The following is a 15,116-nucleotide window of genomic DNA, read 5'->3' on the forward strand; positions in this document are numbered from 1 at the left end:
CTTTTCTCGGCGGCCGCGGCCCCGCCCCCGGTGACGTCAGCCGCCCTCGCGCCCGCCCTCGCGCCCGCTCTCCCCGCCGCGCCGAGCGGCCTCCGCAGAAAGAGCTGCGCCGAGCCGCGCTTTAGCGGCCCGGACGCGCGTCTCCCGCCGCTCGGCCCCCTTACGTGCGCCGTGCGCAGTGCTCCTGAGTAACTTTTCGCATGCGTGCACGTTTATGTGCCGATTTTTTTTTTCAACTGACCAACAGTTTACACACCATACCACTTAATTCCTCCATGTCGTCGTGACCCCCGGACGAGATAAGGGCTATTTCCGTCACCACGATAAAGAGCGCCTTTGCAATCAGTGCAGAATTATCTGCATTTTTTGAATGCATACATAGAATTGCGTCTGCGTGCTTTCATCAAGAGGCGAAGTATCATTGTATCTTTTTTTTTTTTTAATTTTTTTTTCAACGTTTATTTATTTTTGGGACAGAGACAGAGCATGAACGGGGGAGGAGCAGAGAGAGAGGGAGACACAGAATCGGAAACAGGCTCCAGGCTCTGAGCCATCAGCCCAGAGCCTGACGCGGGGCTCGAACTCCCAGACCGCGAGATCGTGACCTGGCTGAAGTCGGACGCTTAACCGACTGCGCCACCCAGGCGCCCCTCATTGTATCTTTAAAAAAAAAAAAAAAAAAGTTTTAAAGCGACGTAGCTTCTGTATGTCGGGTCCTTTCCGTCTGCACGCCTCCCGTCGGTCTAACGCGCCGCGAAGCAGCAGAGTAACCTGTCGCTGGGAACCGCGGAGTCCCCGGGCGCGCGCAGCGGCCACCAGCGCAAGAAGTCAGGGCGCCCTGCGGGCGGGACCAGAACCTCCCCGGTCCCAGAGTCTCCGAGAGAGGGGCTCTCCCCCACGCTGGCCGCAAGCTCCCGACCCCACTGCGCGCGGACTCCCGGCGGCGGGTCGTTTCTCCGCGGCGCGCGCGCGGGGCTCAGACCCGCGACCCGGACGGGGAGGCGCGGCGACAGCGCAGGGGACGCGTGCCCAGATCTGGCTAAAAAGCCGCTAGGTCTCGCCGCGGGACGGAGGCGGGAAAGCAGCGAACCACCCGCGTTGCTGACTCTGGCGCGCACCTGACTCCGCGGGAGGCTGTGGGGGCAGCAGATGAGGCCGCACCTGCCCTGGCCTCTCCGCGGCCTCCGCGCCTCCAACCCGCCGCTCGACCTCAACCCGCGCTCCGCGGACCGGCCCGGGCGCCCAGAGGCCGGCCCCACCCCCGCGGCTGTCGGCGGGCCACCGGGTGGGCAGGCCGGGGACGGAGCCGGAGGGGGTCGGCACCCGGAGAGCTCTGGGGCCACCCCGGGACCTGCGCAGGAGACCACCTCCGCCTTGCCCGGGGTGGCCGGCGCGCGACACAAGAGACCCCTAGAGGACAGAAGTTCGGAACCAACACTTTGAAGGCGGGACCACTCCTAACTAATGCTTAGCTTTGCCTCTTCTAGGGTCCATGAGGTTGGGACCGGCGCTTCCCTCCCCAAGTTTTACATTTCTTCCTTTCTTCCTTTCTTCCTTTCTTCCTTCCTTTTCTTTTCTTTTCTTTCTTTTTTTTTCTTTCTTTCTGTTTTCTATCTTTCTGTCTGTCTTTCTGTCTTTCTGTCTGTCTTTCTGTCTTTCTGTCTGTCTTTCTGTCTTTCTTTCTGTCTTTCTGTCTTTCTGTCTGTCTGTCTGTCTTTCTGTCTTTCTGTCTTTCTGTCTTTCTTTCTGTCTTTCTGTCTTTCTGTCTTGTCTTTCTGTCTTGTCTGTCTTGTCTGTCTTGTCTTTCTTTTCTCTCTCTCTCTCTCTTTCTCTCTTTCTCTTTCTCTCTTTCTCTCTCTCTCTTTCTCTCTCTCTTTCTCTCTCTCTCTTTCTCTCCTTCCTTCCTTTCTTTCCTTCCCTTCCTTATTTTCCTTCCTTCCTTCCTTCCTTCCTTCCTTCCTTCCTTTCCTTCCTTCCTTTCCTTCCTTTCTTTTCTTTTTTTGTTCTTTCTTTCTTTTCTTTCTTTTCTTTCTCTCTTTCTCTCTCTCTTTCTCTCTCTCTCTTTCTCTCTCTCTCTCTCTTTCTCTCTCTCTCTCTCTCTCTTTCTCTTTCTTTCTCTCTCTCTTTCTCTCTCTCTTTCTCTCTCTCTTTCTCTTTCTTTCTTTCTCTCTTTCTTTCTCTTTCTCTCTCTTTCTCTCTCTCCCTTTCTTTCTTTCTTTCTTTCCTTCTTTCTTTCTTTCCTTCCTTCCTTCTTTTCTTTCTTTCTTTCTTTCTTTTCTTTCTTTTTCTTTCTTTCTCTCTCTCTTTCTCTCTTTCTCTTTCTCTCTTTCTCTCTTCCTTCCTTCCTTCCTTTCTTCCTTCCTTCCTTCCTTTCTTTCTTCCTTTCTTTCTCTCTTTCATTTACTTATTTAGAGGGAGAGAAAGAAAAAATCCCAAACAGTGTGAATCCACGGGAAAACAGGAAAAATCCACACCACCAGTGTAGAGCCCCATGCGGGACTCAAACTCACAAAGTGGGAGATCCTGACCGTAGCAGAATCAAGAGTCAGACACTTAACCCACTGAGCCACCCCAGAGCCCCCAAAGCTTTGCATTTTCTTTTTTTTTCCAATATATGAAATTTGTTGTCAAATTGGTTTCCATACAACACCCAGTGCTCATCCCAAAAGGTGCCCTCCTCAATGCCCATCACCCACCCTCCCCATCAACCCTCAGTTTGTTCTCAGTTTTTAAGAGTCTCTTATGCTTTGGCTCTCTCCCACTCTAACCTCTTTTTTTTTTTTTTCCTTCCCCTCCCCCATGTGTTTCTGTTAAGTTTCTCAGGATCCACATAAGAGTGAAACCATATGGTATCTGTCTTTCTCTGAATGGCTTATTTCACTTAGCATCACACTCTCCAGTTCCATCCACGTTGCCGCAAAGGGCCATATTTCATTCTTTCTCATTGCCACGTAGTACTCCATTGTGTATATAAACCACAATTTCTTTATCCATTCATCAGTTGATGGACATTTAGGCTCTTTCCATAATTTGGCTATTGTTGAGAGTGCTGCTATAAACATTAAAGCTTTGCATTTTCTAATCCACACCCCCCACCCATCCCTATCCACCCCACTCCCCACCCCTGCCCCGCCAAAGGAAAATAATAGTAGCCATCTCATGAGGTTATTTGAAGCATTAAAATGGGAAAACAACCATAATCTAATGTCTGCCAGGCATTAGCTAAGTGTTTCACTTGAAGTGACTTCATCCAGTCCTTAGAAGGGCTGGGCTCCCCATGCCGCCAGGAAGAATCATGCTACAACCATCCCAGCCTTACAGAAGCAAAAGCAAGAGTGCCTGCCACACCGCGAACAAAGTAAGACACTTGATATTTTAAATTTGTACTCCACACTTCACCTAAAGAGGAACTGAGGAAGTTTACAATTAAGTTCACAAAAAACCACATAAAGAGAAATGAGAGACAAAAAGCCATATATTGGGAGGAGAGAATCAGCACAACAGAAACACAGATAAATATATCGACCTAGAAATACAGCAATATGTAGGATGTGTGCATATATACATATGATACCGAATAAGCCAATTCGTAATATATATGTTAATATCTAATCACGTATTGGATGTTATGCACACACCCTATAATGAGCTAATTCATAATCCACGACCTCCGAAGTGGTGTATGTCCCTGCACTGTCACAGACGGAACACATATTCCCTAGACGGCCCATTCTCTGCGGCATCCAGCCATACTGTGTGCAGCTCTTATTTTTTTTAACGTTGACTTATTTTTGAGAGAGAGCGCTAGTGGGGAAGGGCCAGAAAGGAGAGAAAATGCAACTTTGATTTTCTTTTAACGTTTACTCATTTTTGAGAGACAGCGCTAGTGGGGAAGGGCCAGAAAGAAGGAGAGAAGAGATCCGAAGCAGGCTCCACACAGTGAGCAGAGCCGGACATGGGACTCGCACTCAGGAACCATGAGATCATGACCTGAGCCGCAATCAGGAGTGTGCCACTCAACCCACTGAGCCACCCAGGCGCCCTGCAGCCTTTTTTCTTTAAAACTTCTCTGTGCCACAAGAATATTATGATATTCTGCTTGTGTGTTGATGAGACAAAGGTTCAGTGCACAACGAAAGAGGCGGCTTTTCTAATTGCTCGGAGAGCCAGATGGTATCAGAGACGGGTACAATGCAGGCCCCCGGCCCCCTGCTGGGGAGTTCCTTGCACATTAACAACCTGTGGGTTCTTTTTTTTTTTTTTAATTTTTTTTTCAACGTTTATTTATTTTTGGGACAGAGAGAGACAGAGCATGAACGGGGGAGGGTCAGAGAGAGAGGGAGACACAGAATCGGAAACAGGCTCCAGGCTCTGAGCCATCAGCCCAGAGCCCGACGTGGGGCTCGAACTCACGGACCGCGAGATCGTGACCTGGCTGAAGTCGGACGCCCAACCGACTGCGCCACCCAGGCGCCCCAACAACCTGTGGGTTCTATCCAGGCTTCTCTTCAAACTTCCCCTCCTCCAATGCTATTTCTAATTCACCTTGAGGGCAACCCAGGGACTTCCTTCTTTCCCATTCCTGGTAGACGTGGCCTGCCCTTGAACTTTGTATGGCTCAAGCAGCACCTGGCGGGGGGGGGGGGGGGGGGGAGAGGAAGGGCTTGATCTCCTTCCCTCTTGGACCCCTCAGTGCTCCAAAGGTACCATCAGGGCTCACTCTCTCAGACTTATGAACGAATTGTGTTCAGCGGTAAAGTATCACTCAGATTTGCCTTTGAAAGAAATTAAGTCAACCTTCAAATTTCCATCCAGAACATGCTCTCCTCTGTGATTTTGGCTATCATGCTTGGATGCTTTAGGTGCTCTCGTGGATTTTTTTGAAGTGGGTGGCATTGACAGATTTGGACTTAGCTATTTTAATTTGGATTTAGCTATTAGATTGCCGTCAGGACTGCCTCCTTTGAACCCCCAGGACCAACCAGCCCATTCTTTGCCTTCTTTGGTTTTTCTGTCCTCTATTACTAAGCCTGTTAGAATAGTCTCCAAGGGCTGGTTGCATAAAGCCCTGTGCAGCAAGACCCAGAGGCCGCGGCTTCCCCCTGCTTGGCCCAGACTCTCCCCTTCTTGCTCACAGCACTTTGAAAAATAGCCACTGTCTTGTCTGCCTTTCCGGCCCATCAGCTGCCCAGGACAGAAGTTTTTGTCCCATATACAAATGCAACCATCTCAGGAAAAGGAGTCAGTTAAAATCTCATCACTGTTCACTCAATGTCATATGGAGGGTGCTGGAAAAAAGTTAGCACAATATGGGCGATCAAACCCAGCATCACTTACTGGACCCGAATAGAATCAAACACTAATTAGTTTGGACTAAAGCAGCATCATTTCTCACACTGGCAAATGTGTGCCTTTGAACACTTCATCTGCACAAAATACACTGAACGGCTTGCTAGGTGAATAGATCTTTTCAGGGCACAGATTCTATCTTTTAGGATTTTTTTCCCACAATGCCAAGCATTGTACCTCACACATAGTGAGTGTTCAAGATGTATTTGTGGATTCAGTGCTCATTTTTAAAGCTCTAAATCAAGGCTTAAAAATAGATTTTTTTTTTTTTCTAGAGCGCTGGTTGGTGTGGTTTAGGGTAACCTATGTACTGAGAGAGGTTTAACTGGTTTCTGGCGGTATTAGGACTTTGGCCATACTATTTCTTGCGCTTCTCCAGTTGATTTTGAGTTCCTGTATATCATTTTTATGTTGGCAACATCTTTCTGACAGCGTTAGAGGATAGGATTCCTTTCTTCTCCAGCTACCCCAGAGATCAGATCACTTTCACCAGACTGCAACAATCAAGTCTGTGCATATTTAAGCACAGTCTCGAAGTTATTCAGCACCAAAAGACTTTGGATACTGCCCCCACTCCCCACAAATAGAACACGTAGTTGGCAAAATTTATTACCAATGACATCATCTTTTTCTATGTGACCTTTATGATTTTTTTCTTTCCCAAATTAGGTAAGGTGTTCTTTCTAGCTAACCAAACCAAATATCGCTGAATATCAGAGATAAGAACTGTGTTACAACAGCCGTAACATGTAAGACTCAGAGAGAGTAGAGTAATCCCAAAGATTAAAATGTAATTTACTCGTTGTAAAAATGAAGGCTTGGGGCACCTGGGTGGCTCATTCGGTTAAGCATCTGGCTTCAGCTCAGGTCATGATCTCATGGTTCATGGTTCGAGCCCCCACATCGGGCTCTGTGCTGATGGCTCGGAGCCTAGAGCCTGCTTGAGCCTGCTTTGGATTCTGTGTCTCCCTCTCTCTCTGCCCTTCCCCAATGCATGCTGTTTCTCTCTCAAAAAAATGAGTAAACATTTAAAAAAATTCTTAAATGAAGGCTTCTTCTCAGAAAAGTCAGGACTAGTTAGAGTTGAATAGAAAGTCACAGCCAGGGGCACCTGGGTGGCTCAGTTGGTTAAGCGTCCGATTTCATTTCATGTCGTGATCTCACGGTTTGTGGGTTCGAGCCCCGTGTCGGGCTCTGTGATGACAGCTCAGAGCCTGGAGCCTGCTTCGAATTCTGTGTCTCCCTCTCTCTCTGCCCCTCCCCGACTCATGCTGTCTCTCTCTGTCTTTCAAAAATGAATGAACACTAGAAAAAAAATTTTAATAAAAAAATTAAAAAAAAGAAAGTGCTAGCCAAAGTGAGAGCAGAACCGTGAGTCAGTTTCAAGGTCGTCCTACAGAAGGACTTTGGTGTTGGGGCCGCATTTATAGTGAAGTTTACAAAAACTGCAGAGAACATTACTTACCCACCCCAAAACGGTAGACAATGCTGCTGAAGAATATGGGAGATGTTAGATCCCCCAAGAGACTCCCTGACACCCTATTTCACACCGAGGCCGCTGCATATTTAGTTTTAAACACTTTATGTTTTGTTTTTATCCATCCACATAAGTGTGTGCTTCTACTGAGATTTTCAGAATGCTCATCAACCCCTTTAAATACATAAAGCATAGGGGCGCCTGGGTGGCTCAGTCAGTTAAGCGTCCGACTTCAGTTCAGGTCATGATCTCACAGCTCATGAGTTCGAGCCCCACGTCAGGCTCTATGCTGACAGCTCAGAGTGTGGAGCCTGTTTCAAATTCTATTTCTCCCTCTGCCTGCCCCTCCTCTGCTCACGCTCTCTCATAAATGAATAAATATTAAAAGGTAAAATATGTTAAGCATATAAAATCATCTCCATGAAAAGTCATAAGAATTAAGCCCTGTGAGGGGCGCCTGGGTGGCTCAGTCGGTTAAGCGGCCGACTTCGGCTCAGGTCATGATCTCGCAGTCTGTGAGTTCGAGCCCCACTTCGGGCTCTGTGCTGACAGCTCAGAGCCTGGAGCCTGTTTCAGATTCTGTGTTTCCCTCTCTCTGACCCTCCCCCGTTCATGCTCTGTCTCTCTTTGTCTCAAAAATAAATAAATGTTAAAACAAATTTAAAAAATAAATAAATGAATAAATAAATAAATAAATAAACAAACATTAAAAAAAAAAAGAATTAAGCCCTGTGAGAAGGTTTTAAAAATTGGAAGGCATGATGTCAAATGCAAAGTATTTTTCAGTGCTACTAAAACAAATTGGCAGAAAGAGTGTTAGTTGCTTAGTTTGGAACTGAACTCGAAATCTGTACCTAGCACGATATGATACTCAATAAATATCCTTGAATGAATTAGTGACATGCTTTTTCAAAATCAGAATAATTATTGGGGCCCCTGGGTGGCTCAATCGGTTAAGCGTCCGACTCTTGGTTTCAGTTCAGGTCATGATCTCGTGGTTTCATGAGTCTGAGCCCCACATCGGGCTCTGCGCTGACAGTGTGGGGCCTGCTTGGGATTCTCTTTCTCCCTCTCTCTCTACCCCTGCCCCACTCATGCTGTCTTTGTCACTCTCAAAATTATAAATCAATAAATCAGAATAATTATAATAATTATTGTCACCTAATGTTGCCTTTCGGGGAGGTCACATTTTGAAAATATCTCCCTCTCTAAAACACAAAATGAAAAAGGTTACAAATACAGTATATTTTAAATGTTCACATTTAACACATGAACATCTGTAATACAAACACAAAATAACTGTCATTATTTGGAGATAATGTCAATAGTCTAAATTGTGGTCCTTCATAAACGTAAGGTCTAGGTTAAAGCCTTCCCCACCTCCTCTTCCACGTCTGAAGTCCTGACCACTCTTTTACCCATTGGGCAAAATTTTATCTTTGGGTCGCATTGGGGCACAGCTATTCTTTGACAACATTTTTCAGTTATTATGAATTAGGCAAGAATTGATCATAATCCTGGATGGAAATGACCCGAGATATGGTTGATCTCACCAGTCCTCAAATTACCAACTGGCCCATGAACCAACAAAATTCTCTGCCTTTCCCAGGGGAAGAGACAGGAGAGAACGCCTGCTTATGGAACGAAAAGGTTTGGAAGCAAAGCCAAGAGTGCCCTCTTGTGGCGAATGAAAAAAATGACTTTGTTCTCCATTGTAGCTTCATTTGGTGGTGGCTTTCCCCGGGGTGACCACAGCATCGTCGAGTTCCAAGCTGGCAGAATATTAACTAGTCTTCTTGCCCTAGAGATCTGTGGACACCCTTGTGTCCTTCTCAAAAGAATATATTTGTCAAACCGGCTTGAAAAGGAGAGTCAGAACTCCTACCAACTTGTTACAGGACGTCTTGAGACACAAGCTCGTACCTTGCATTGCACTCAGCCAAAGATAAAGCAAGACTGTTTCGTGCAACAGTAGAATAAAACAATGATGAAACATTAATCCAGCCAGGGCTATAAGGACACAAAGGGCCTAGGCACCAGTGTCAGGAACAAGAGGCCAGTAACAAAGGCAAATGTGCAAGTGACAGGACTGTGTCAGGAACAGCTAGGCAACATCTCCACCTCTGGACTGTCCCACACACCCAAGAAAAGTCCCATAGAGAAAAGTCTGGAAAGAGGGGAAGAGAAACACATGCCAGTAAGAGGTGGATTCTGTGGAATGCACCAACCCCCCTTCCCACACCTCGTCACCCCAACCCCCCCCCCCCCCGCTCATCTGTATCACCTGGTGTGTGAAAGCCTTACTTATCTCAAGGGACTCTACTGGAACCCCCAGGGCAGAGCCAGGTCACCTATGGCACTGAAGCCATTCCTGCTCCAGTAAGCCCTCTCCCACTGGAAAACAACAAACAAAACACTTATTCACTGTCCCTTTCTTTCCAGCCCTACCCAAGAATCTTGGTTGGCCAAACCAGTTTGCCTTGGTCAAAGGACAGAGAAGGGGTTTGGGGGGGGGGGGGGGGGACATAAAGCCAGCCAGCAGAGTGGTATCCTCCTGTGCATGTATAGCCTTTGCACCCAGTACAATCTCTTTTCTTTTCTGTTTTAAAGTGTACTTATTTTGAGAGAGAGAGAGAGAGAGAGAGAGAGAGAGAGAGAGAGAGAGAGCGCGCGCGCTAGCATGGGGGAGGGGCAGAAGGAGAGAATCCCAAGCAGGCACGGGGCTTGAACGCACGAACCATGAGATCACAGCCTGAGCCGAAGCTGGACGTCTGGCGCCCCAAATCTGACTCTTTTCTGTGGGTGCCATGGGAAAACACAGATTCCACTGCAGTCCTTCGACCCTCTCAGACGTTACTTGTGCATCTAAATTCATTTGACTGATTGGCGAAGTATCGTTTTTCACACAATAAATCCACGTGGATTTATTGACTCACCATATTCCAGGGTTTGTGTTCGATTCTGGATACATAGAAACAAGTAAGACAGATCTGCCCTCAAGCTCACAGAGTAGTGGGAGAACTCGCCTTAGGACCCCCCCCCCGACAAATCTATGTTTTAGGGACCCTATAGCATGACTCGTCTCTGCCGGCTTCAGCTGCTTCATTTGCTCGAGGAGGGCGCTGGATGGACAGTCCTTGAACCCCTGGTCCCACCGCAGCCGGCGCCCAGGTCTCTCCTTAGTTTCCACTCAGTTTCACTCAGTGAACCCTGTGAGATCAGGTTGACAGCCAGCGTTTCCAAACTATGCCCCACCCTCCCTTAGGTTTGAGACGGCTCCCTCCTCACCACGGTGAGGGATCAAAGGTTGAAGGGCAGGGTCAGTGAAGCTTACTCAGAGTTAGGAGGAGGGGAGAAGATGAGGAAGAAAAGTGTCAGTCCCTCCAGAAGAGAAAGGGAAGTACAGGATGGCCATTAAATAAAGGAGAAAACACACATATACACACACAATCCCTCACGCCTACGAGGCTACTCAGTTTTATTGAAAAGTTCAAGGCTTTTTAAGTGTTACAAAGTAGTAGGATGCTGTCTGCATCTACCAGTGCAAAATAAGTAAATATCAGTAAAATATCCTTTATTACTGCAGCTGAAGAAGCTGTGTCAGAAGAACACGTCAACTGTCATTCCATCCATCTGTCAGTGTTGCAAGGGAACGGCGCAATGTGGAAAGCGGGTGAATACGGGTGTCCTGAAGCAGGCACGCAAATCAGAATTAAAACTATGGACGCACAGAAAACTAGAAAACAGAGACTCCCTGAGCTCTGATCTCAAAACATTCACGCTCATGTTTCTCTTGTGGGAAAATGAGTTAGGATGCTCCCCCCGGGCAGCCTCTGGGCTCCTGCGTCTGGTCATCGGCGCTGATATGACAGCTGGCCAAGAGAATACAGTAATTTCACGGAAGAGAGCGGTATTGCCTCTACACAGCACTCTTGTTCTCAAACGAGTGGAGGGATCGCCTGCCACACAATTACGAACTCGGGAAGACAGAGGGTTACAGGCATGAGTCTTCAAGCTATTTAAAATACAGGAGTCAGTCTTTTTTTAATGAGTGCCATCTATTGTCTGCAGACCCCGGCAAACAATGCTGCTTGGTCTGAGCAATTTAAACATTTCTAGATTCGATAACATTCACCATAGAATCTTCACACCTGGCACCACAGGGTCATCACGGGATTTGACTTTGCACCTGCTGCATGAGGACATAAGAATATGGCATTCGGCTCCCTAATGACCACAAAGCCACCGGACTGAAGAGCCCTTTAAGGCAAAGAGATGAGAACCAGATACTTCACACACTGAGCTTTTTCAAATCAGCGTCAGGTTATCTGCCAACAAACCACCCGGCTTCGAAACTCCGACACACCCACAGTGTGTCCGGTGTGAAGGCAAAAAAAGCAGTATTTGTATGTTTCAAATTGTAAGGCTCTACACAACGGTTAGGATCTTTCATGAATCAGTGGGATTTTGAAAAAAACTTAAGAAGGCTACGGTAGGTTAGAGGCACTAGCCTCAAATACACCATGATTGGACAAAAAAAAGCAAAAAAAACAAAAAAAAAAAACGGGAAAATAATACACCATGATTGGACTCGAACACCTTCAATGGCATAATCTGATTGCACACAAAAATATAAAAAGCCTAGGAAAGACAGACAACTATTTTAGAGAAATTAAGCGAACGCGTTTTAACCTGCCCGATCCCCGGCGTCGTGACGGTGAACTTGGCCGGCGCGGCTCACAGGTGTTTCGACATCAGCTTCACCATGTCGTCATACAGCCGCCAGGGGGCGTCCAAGCCCCAGATGAAGTCCAGATGCTCCCATTCGGGGATGAGCTTGTTGTACACCAAGTTGGTGATCTGGGGCAACAATATGCTGATGTCATTGACGTCCGCCAGCGAGTCCTGACCCCCGCTCCAGACGGCGGTGGGCACAAGCATGTCCCTCACGTTGTAAAGTGGAGGGTAAGTCTAGGATAAAAGCAACCGGAGGCGTTTCAATTTACAAAACAAACACCGTGGACATGATCCTCCTTAAATCCCGGTGAGATTTACCAGCGAGGATCACGTGGTGAAAAGCGGTCTCCGTTTGCTCTTCAAGTTACCGTGACCACAATGAGAAGAAACCTGAGCCACAGTGACAGAATCCTAACTATGGTACCTGCCGGCGGTCGGACTGTTACCGCGCACCGGGTACCCTAACAAGTGTTAAGTTCCCTCGCAAAGGCGCTGAGCTCCCCGGGAGTGGATGTGAAAAGCGCGGGAGCCAGGTGATGGGGCACTGGCTTTGGGGTCGTACCCCCACGCATGTAACACGTGCCACGGGGCCTCCGTAGGCCCGTTTCCTTACCTTCCATAATAACAACCAGCACACCCGTCACACGGATGTTGTAGGAAACAACGAAACAAGACAAGCATGGGCAAAGTGCCTCAGGCTGCAGAGCATGTAGCACTCAAACCACAGTCCGTTTCTTTGTGTATCTTGGCCATGTAATGTGGCTGAGGCCCGCCAGCGACCAGGTGACAGGCCGAGGCTAGTCTCACTCTGAAATCTATGTTCCTGGTCACTGTGACTGATGTGTGACGGTGATGGGGACAGAGCCAGGGAGCACCGAGCCCACCAGAGCCCTGTGACTCAGGTGGCTTCCCCGGTGAGCTTTCAGAGCCCAGCTCATTAATTCTAAAGACTTTTGAAGGCTTTACCTGATTGTAATGGAAATAATTCTTGGCGTGGCTTCCCCAGTCAAAGGCTTGAAACTTATGGTATTTAGCAACCTAAAAAAGAAGATAAAAGGGGGAAAAAAGTTGAGTGACACAGAAGTTCAAGAAAGGCTCCCAGGCTGCAGGAGTTAACTACATCCTCAGAAGTCCATTTTACATCGTGTGCAGTTTGACTCTTGATTTCCAAACTGTGATTTCAAACAAAATGGCATCAGGGGCGCCTGGGTGGCTTCAGTCAGTTGAGTGTCCAACTTCAACTCAGGTCATGATCTCGCAGTTCATGAGTTCGAGCCCCGCGTCGGGCTCTGGGCTGACAGCTCGGAGCCTGGAGCCTGCTTCGGATTCTGTGTCTCCCTCTCTCTCTGCCCCTCCCCCATTTGCACTCTGTCTCTCTCTCAAAAATAAACACAAAAAAAAAATTTGAAAAAACAAAATGGCATTCGTAGTGTAACGGAGTTGTGTGGCGACTGATGGCGGCCACGTGGGCAGAAAGCACAGCACAACGTGACTTGTCAAATCACTGTGTCGTGCACCTGAAACCAGTGCAACACTGTGTGTCATCTGTACTCCGATAATCTAAATGATAAAGTTATGTTATTCTGATCGGAATAGAGTTACCATCCGACCCAATAAAGCAGCTTTGCACACATGCCGTGAAGGACACTGGGCTGACAACTGTACTTGTTAGATAAGCTTCATGATGGCTTTTTACTGAGATTTGAAGCCTAAACTTTTTCAAAGAGTTAACACTCTTATTTGGGAAAGAAATGCGTATTACGTACAATATATGGATTAATGCTAATAGGTGGATTCATATGTATGTGGAATAATATATTCAGATTAGTATGTAAAAATATTGATTATGTATGAACATACCTCTGTGGGATAATATAAACACTATATTATACTTGTATTTAAAAAAAATTTAATGTTTATTTTAGAGAGAGGCAGAGACACAGAGCATGAGCAGAGGAGGGTCAAGGAGAGAGGGAGACACAGAATCTGAAGCAGGCTCAAGGCTCTGAGCTATGAGAATAGAGCCCCACACGGGGCTCAAACTCAAGAGCCGTGAGATCGTGACCTGAGCTGAAGTCAGTTGCCCAATCAACTGGGCCACCCAGGTGCCCCTGTATTATCCTTATATTAATCTATGAGTTAATATATTTATTTATAATCCCCATGTTTTCTAGCTATGCACTCCACTCAATGATTCAATATTTTATTTTATTTTTTATTTTAGAGAGAGAGCACGTGAGCAGGGGGGAAGGTCAGGGGGAGGGAGACAGAATCCAAGGCAGGGTCCATGCTCAGTGCGGAGCCTGATGCGGGGCTCAATCTCACGACCCTGGGATCATGACCTGAGCTGAAATCAAGAATAGGATGCTTAACCGACTGAGCCACCCGGGCGCCCCTTGTTTTTATTGTTTTCTCAATACTTTAATGATTTTATTTAACACTTATTCTTGAGTATAGCCAGTATAATCACCAAATCATACCACACACCAACACAATTCTACCTACAACCATGGAATAATACTATATGTGAAACTGTAATGGATGCATATTTAGAATAGTGACATTAAAACATTTAAAAAGTCACTTTTTTGAAAATTTTGAAATGACACCAATCCGTACCTCCTCTGTATCCCCAGATTAAAAACTGCCAAGAATCAAATCCAAAATTGACCAGCTGAATGAATCGGAAACTGTTCAGCTCAGGCCAGTCGGTGGTGCCCAGTAAAGAGAAAAACCTAGACTTGCTTCATCTCGACTGCTTTCAATCTGTGCGAAGCTTCAGTTCTTAGCAATGGCATAAAATGCTACTTCTACAGGAGAAATGTTCAGCGTCTGCCTTTGCCCTTGCAAAGGACAGACACCGGTACCTGAAGCAAATTTAACAAGCAGAATAAAATTTGGACTCACCGCACCCATCAGGGCACCTGTTCTCAGCTAAAATTATCAGTGAAAATCCACCACAGTAGACAGACATCAGTTTCTCACTCTCTCACATGTGTCTTTTAACATTTGTATAAAGCACCGGGAGACGGTATGGGGTACAAAGGAAAAATCTGCCTGGAACTCAGACTGAACTCCAAAGTTGACTTTTGTGCTCAAGAGGCATAGGACTTCACGCCACGCACTGGAAAGGGCATTTCAGCAGGAGGACGATGTGAAGGACACCGCACTAACAACCCGGAAATCAGCTGAAGTCCAGGGATAGGGATCTGGTTAAATACATTATGCTACATCCATATGCACAACAGCGTGGCCCCGTCACAAATAAACATAATACAACAGAAAGAGAAAACTGTTCATAAATACTATTAAGTGGGAAGCAGGCAGAAAATGAAATGGAACATGCACTGTGGTTACACTCCCGTGATAATGGTATATGGATAACGAGGCAGAGGAGAAGGTTAAAGTATTAGGATGGATGGTTTTTTAAGTGACAGAAGGTTATTCTTAGGTCTTGAATGGTAATGAAAACGTACAGTTTCAATCTCACTAAAGTACAATATGTATTGCAAGTCTTCAAGTTATGCCAATCTCTCTGACCATGAAGTCTACT

The 15,116-nt window shown here is 46.6% G+C and overlaps 1 protein-coding gene across 3 annotated transcripts in view; it reads right to left on the reverse strand.

Annotated features, from left to right (window-relative positions):
- Nucleotides 1–10,287: 10,287 nt before the first annotated feature.
- Nucleotides 10,288–15,116, reverse strand: part of LIPA (lipase A, lysosomal acid type) — a 33,890-nt gene continuing 29,061 nt past the window's right edge. For 2 of the 3 annotated variants that reach the window (XM_047088589.1, XM_047088590.1), the window contains exons 9-10: nt 12,530–12,601; nt 10,288–11,797 (exon numbers count right to left, since the gene is read on the reverse strand). In XM_047088589.1, the coding sequence (XP_046944545.1) occupies nt 11,564–11,797; nt 12,530–12,601 (306 nt within the window). In that variant the 3' untranslated portion in view covers nt 10,288–11,563. The remainder of the gene's footprint in view (nt 11,798–12,529; nt 12,602–15,116) is intronic. The other variant, XM_047088592.1, reaches the window with a different exon arrangement.

This window comes from Lynx rufus, unplaced genomic scaffold, assembly GCF_022079265.1.
Source record: "Lynx rufus isolate CCGP_SWC_20201006 ecotype Redwood Valley unplaced genomic scaffold, mLynRuf1.p SCAF_25, whole genome shotgun sequence".
Lineage (NCBI taxonomy): Eukaryota > Metazoa > Chordata > Mammalia > Carnivora > Felidae > Lynx > Lynx rufus.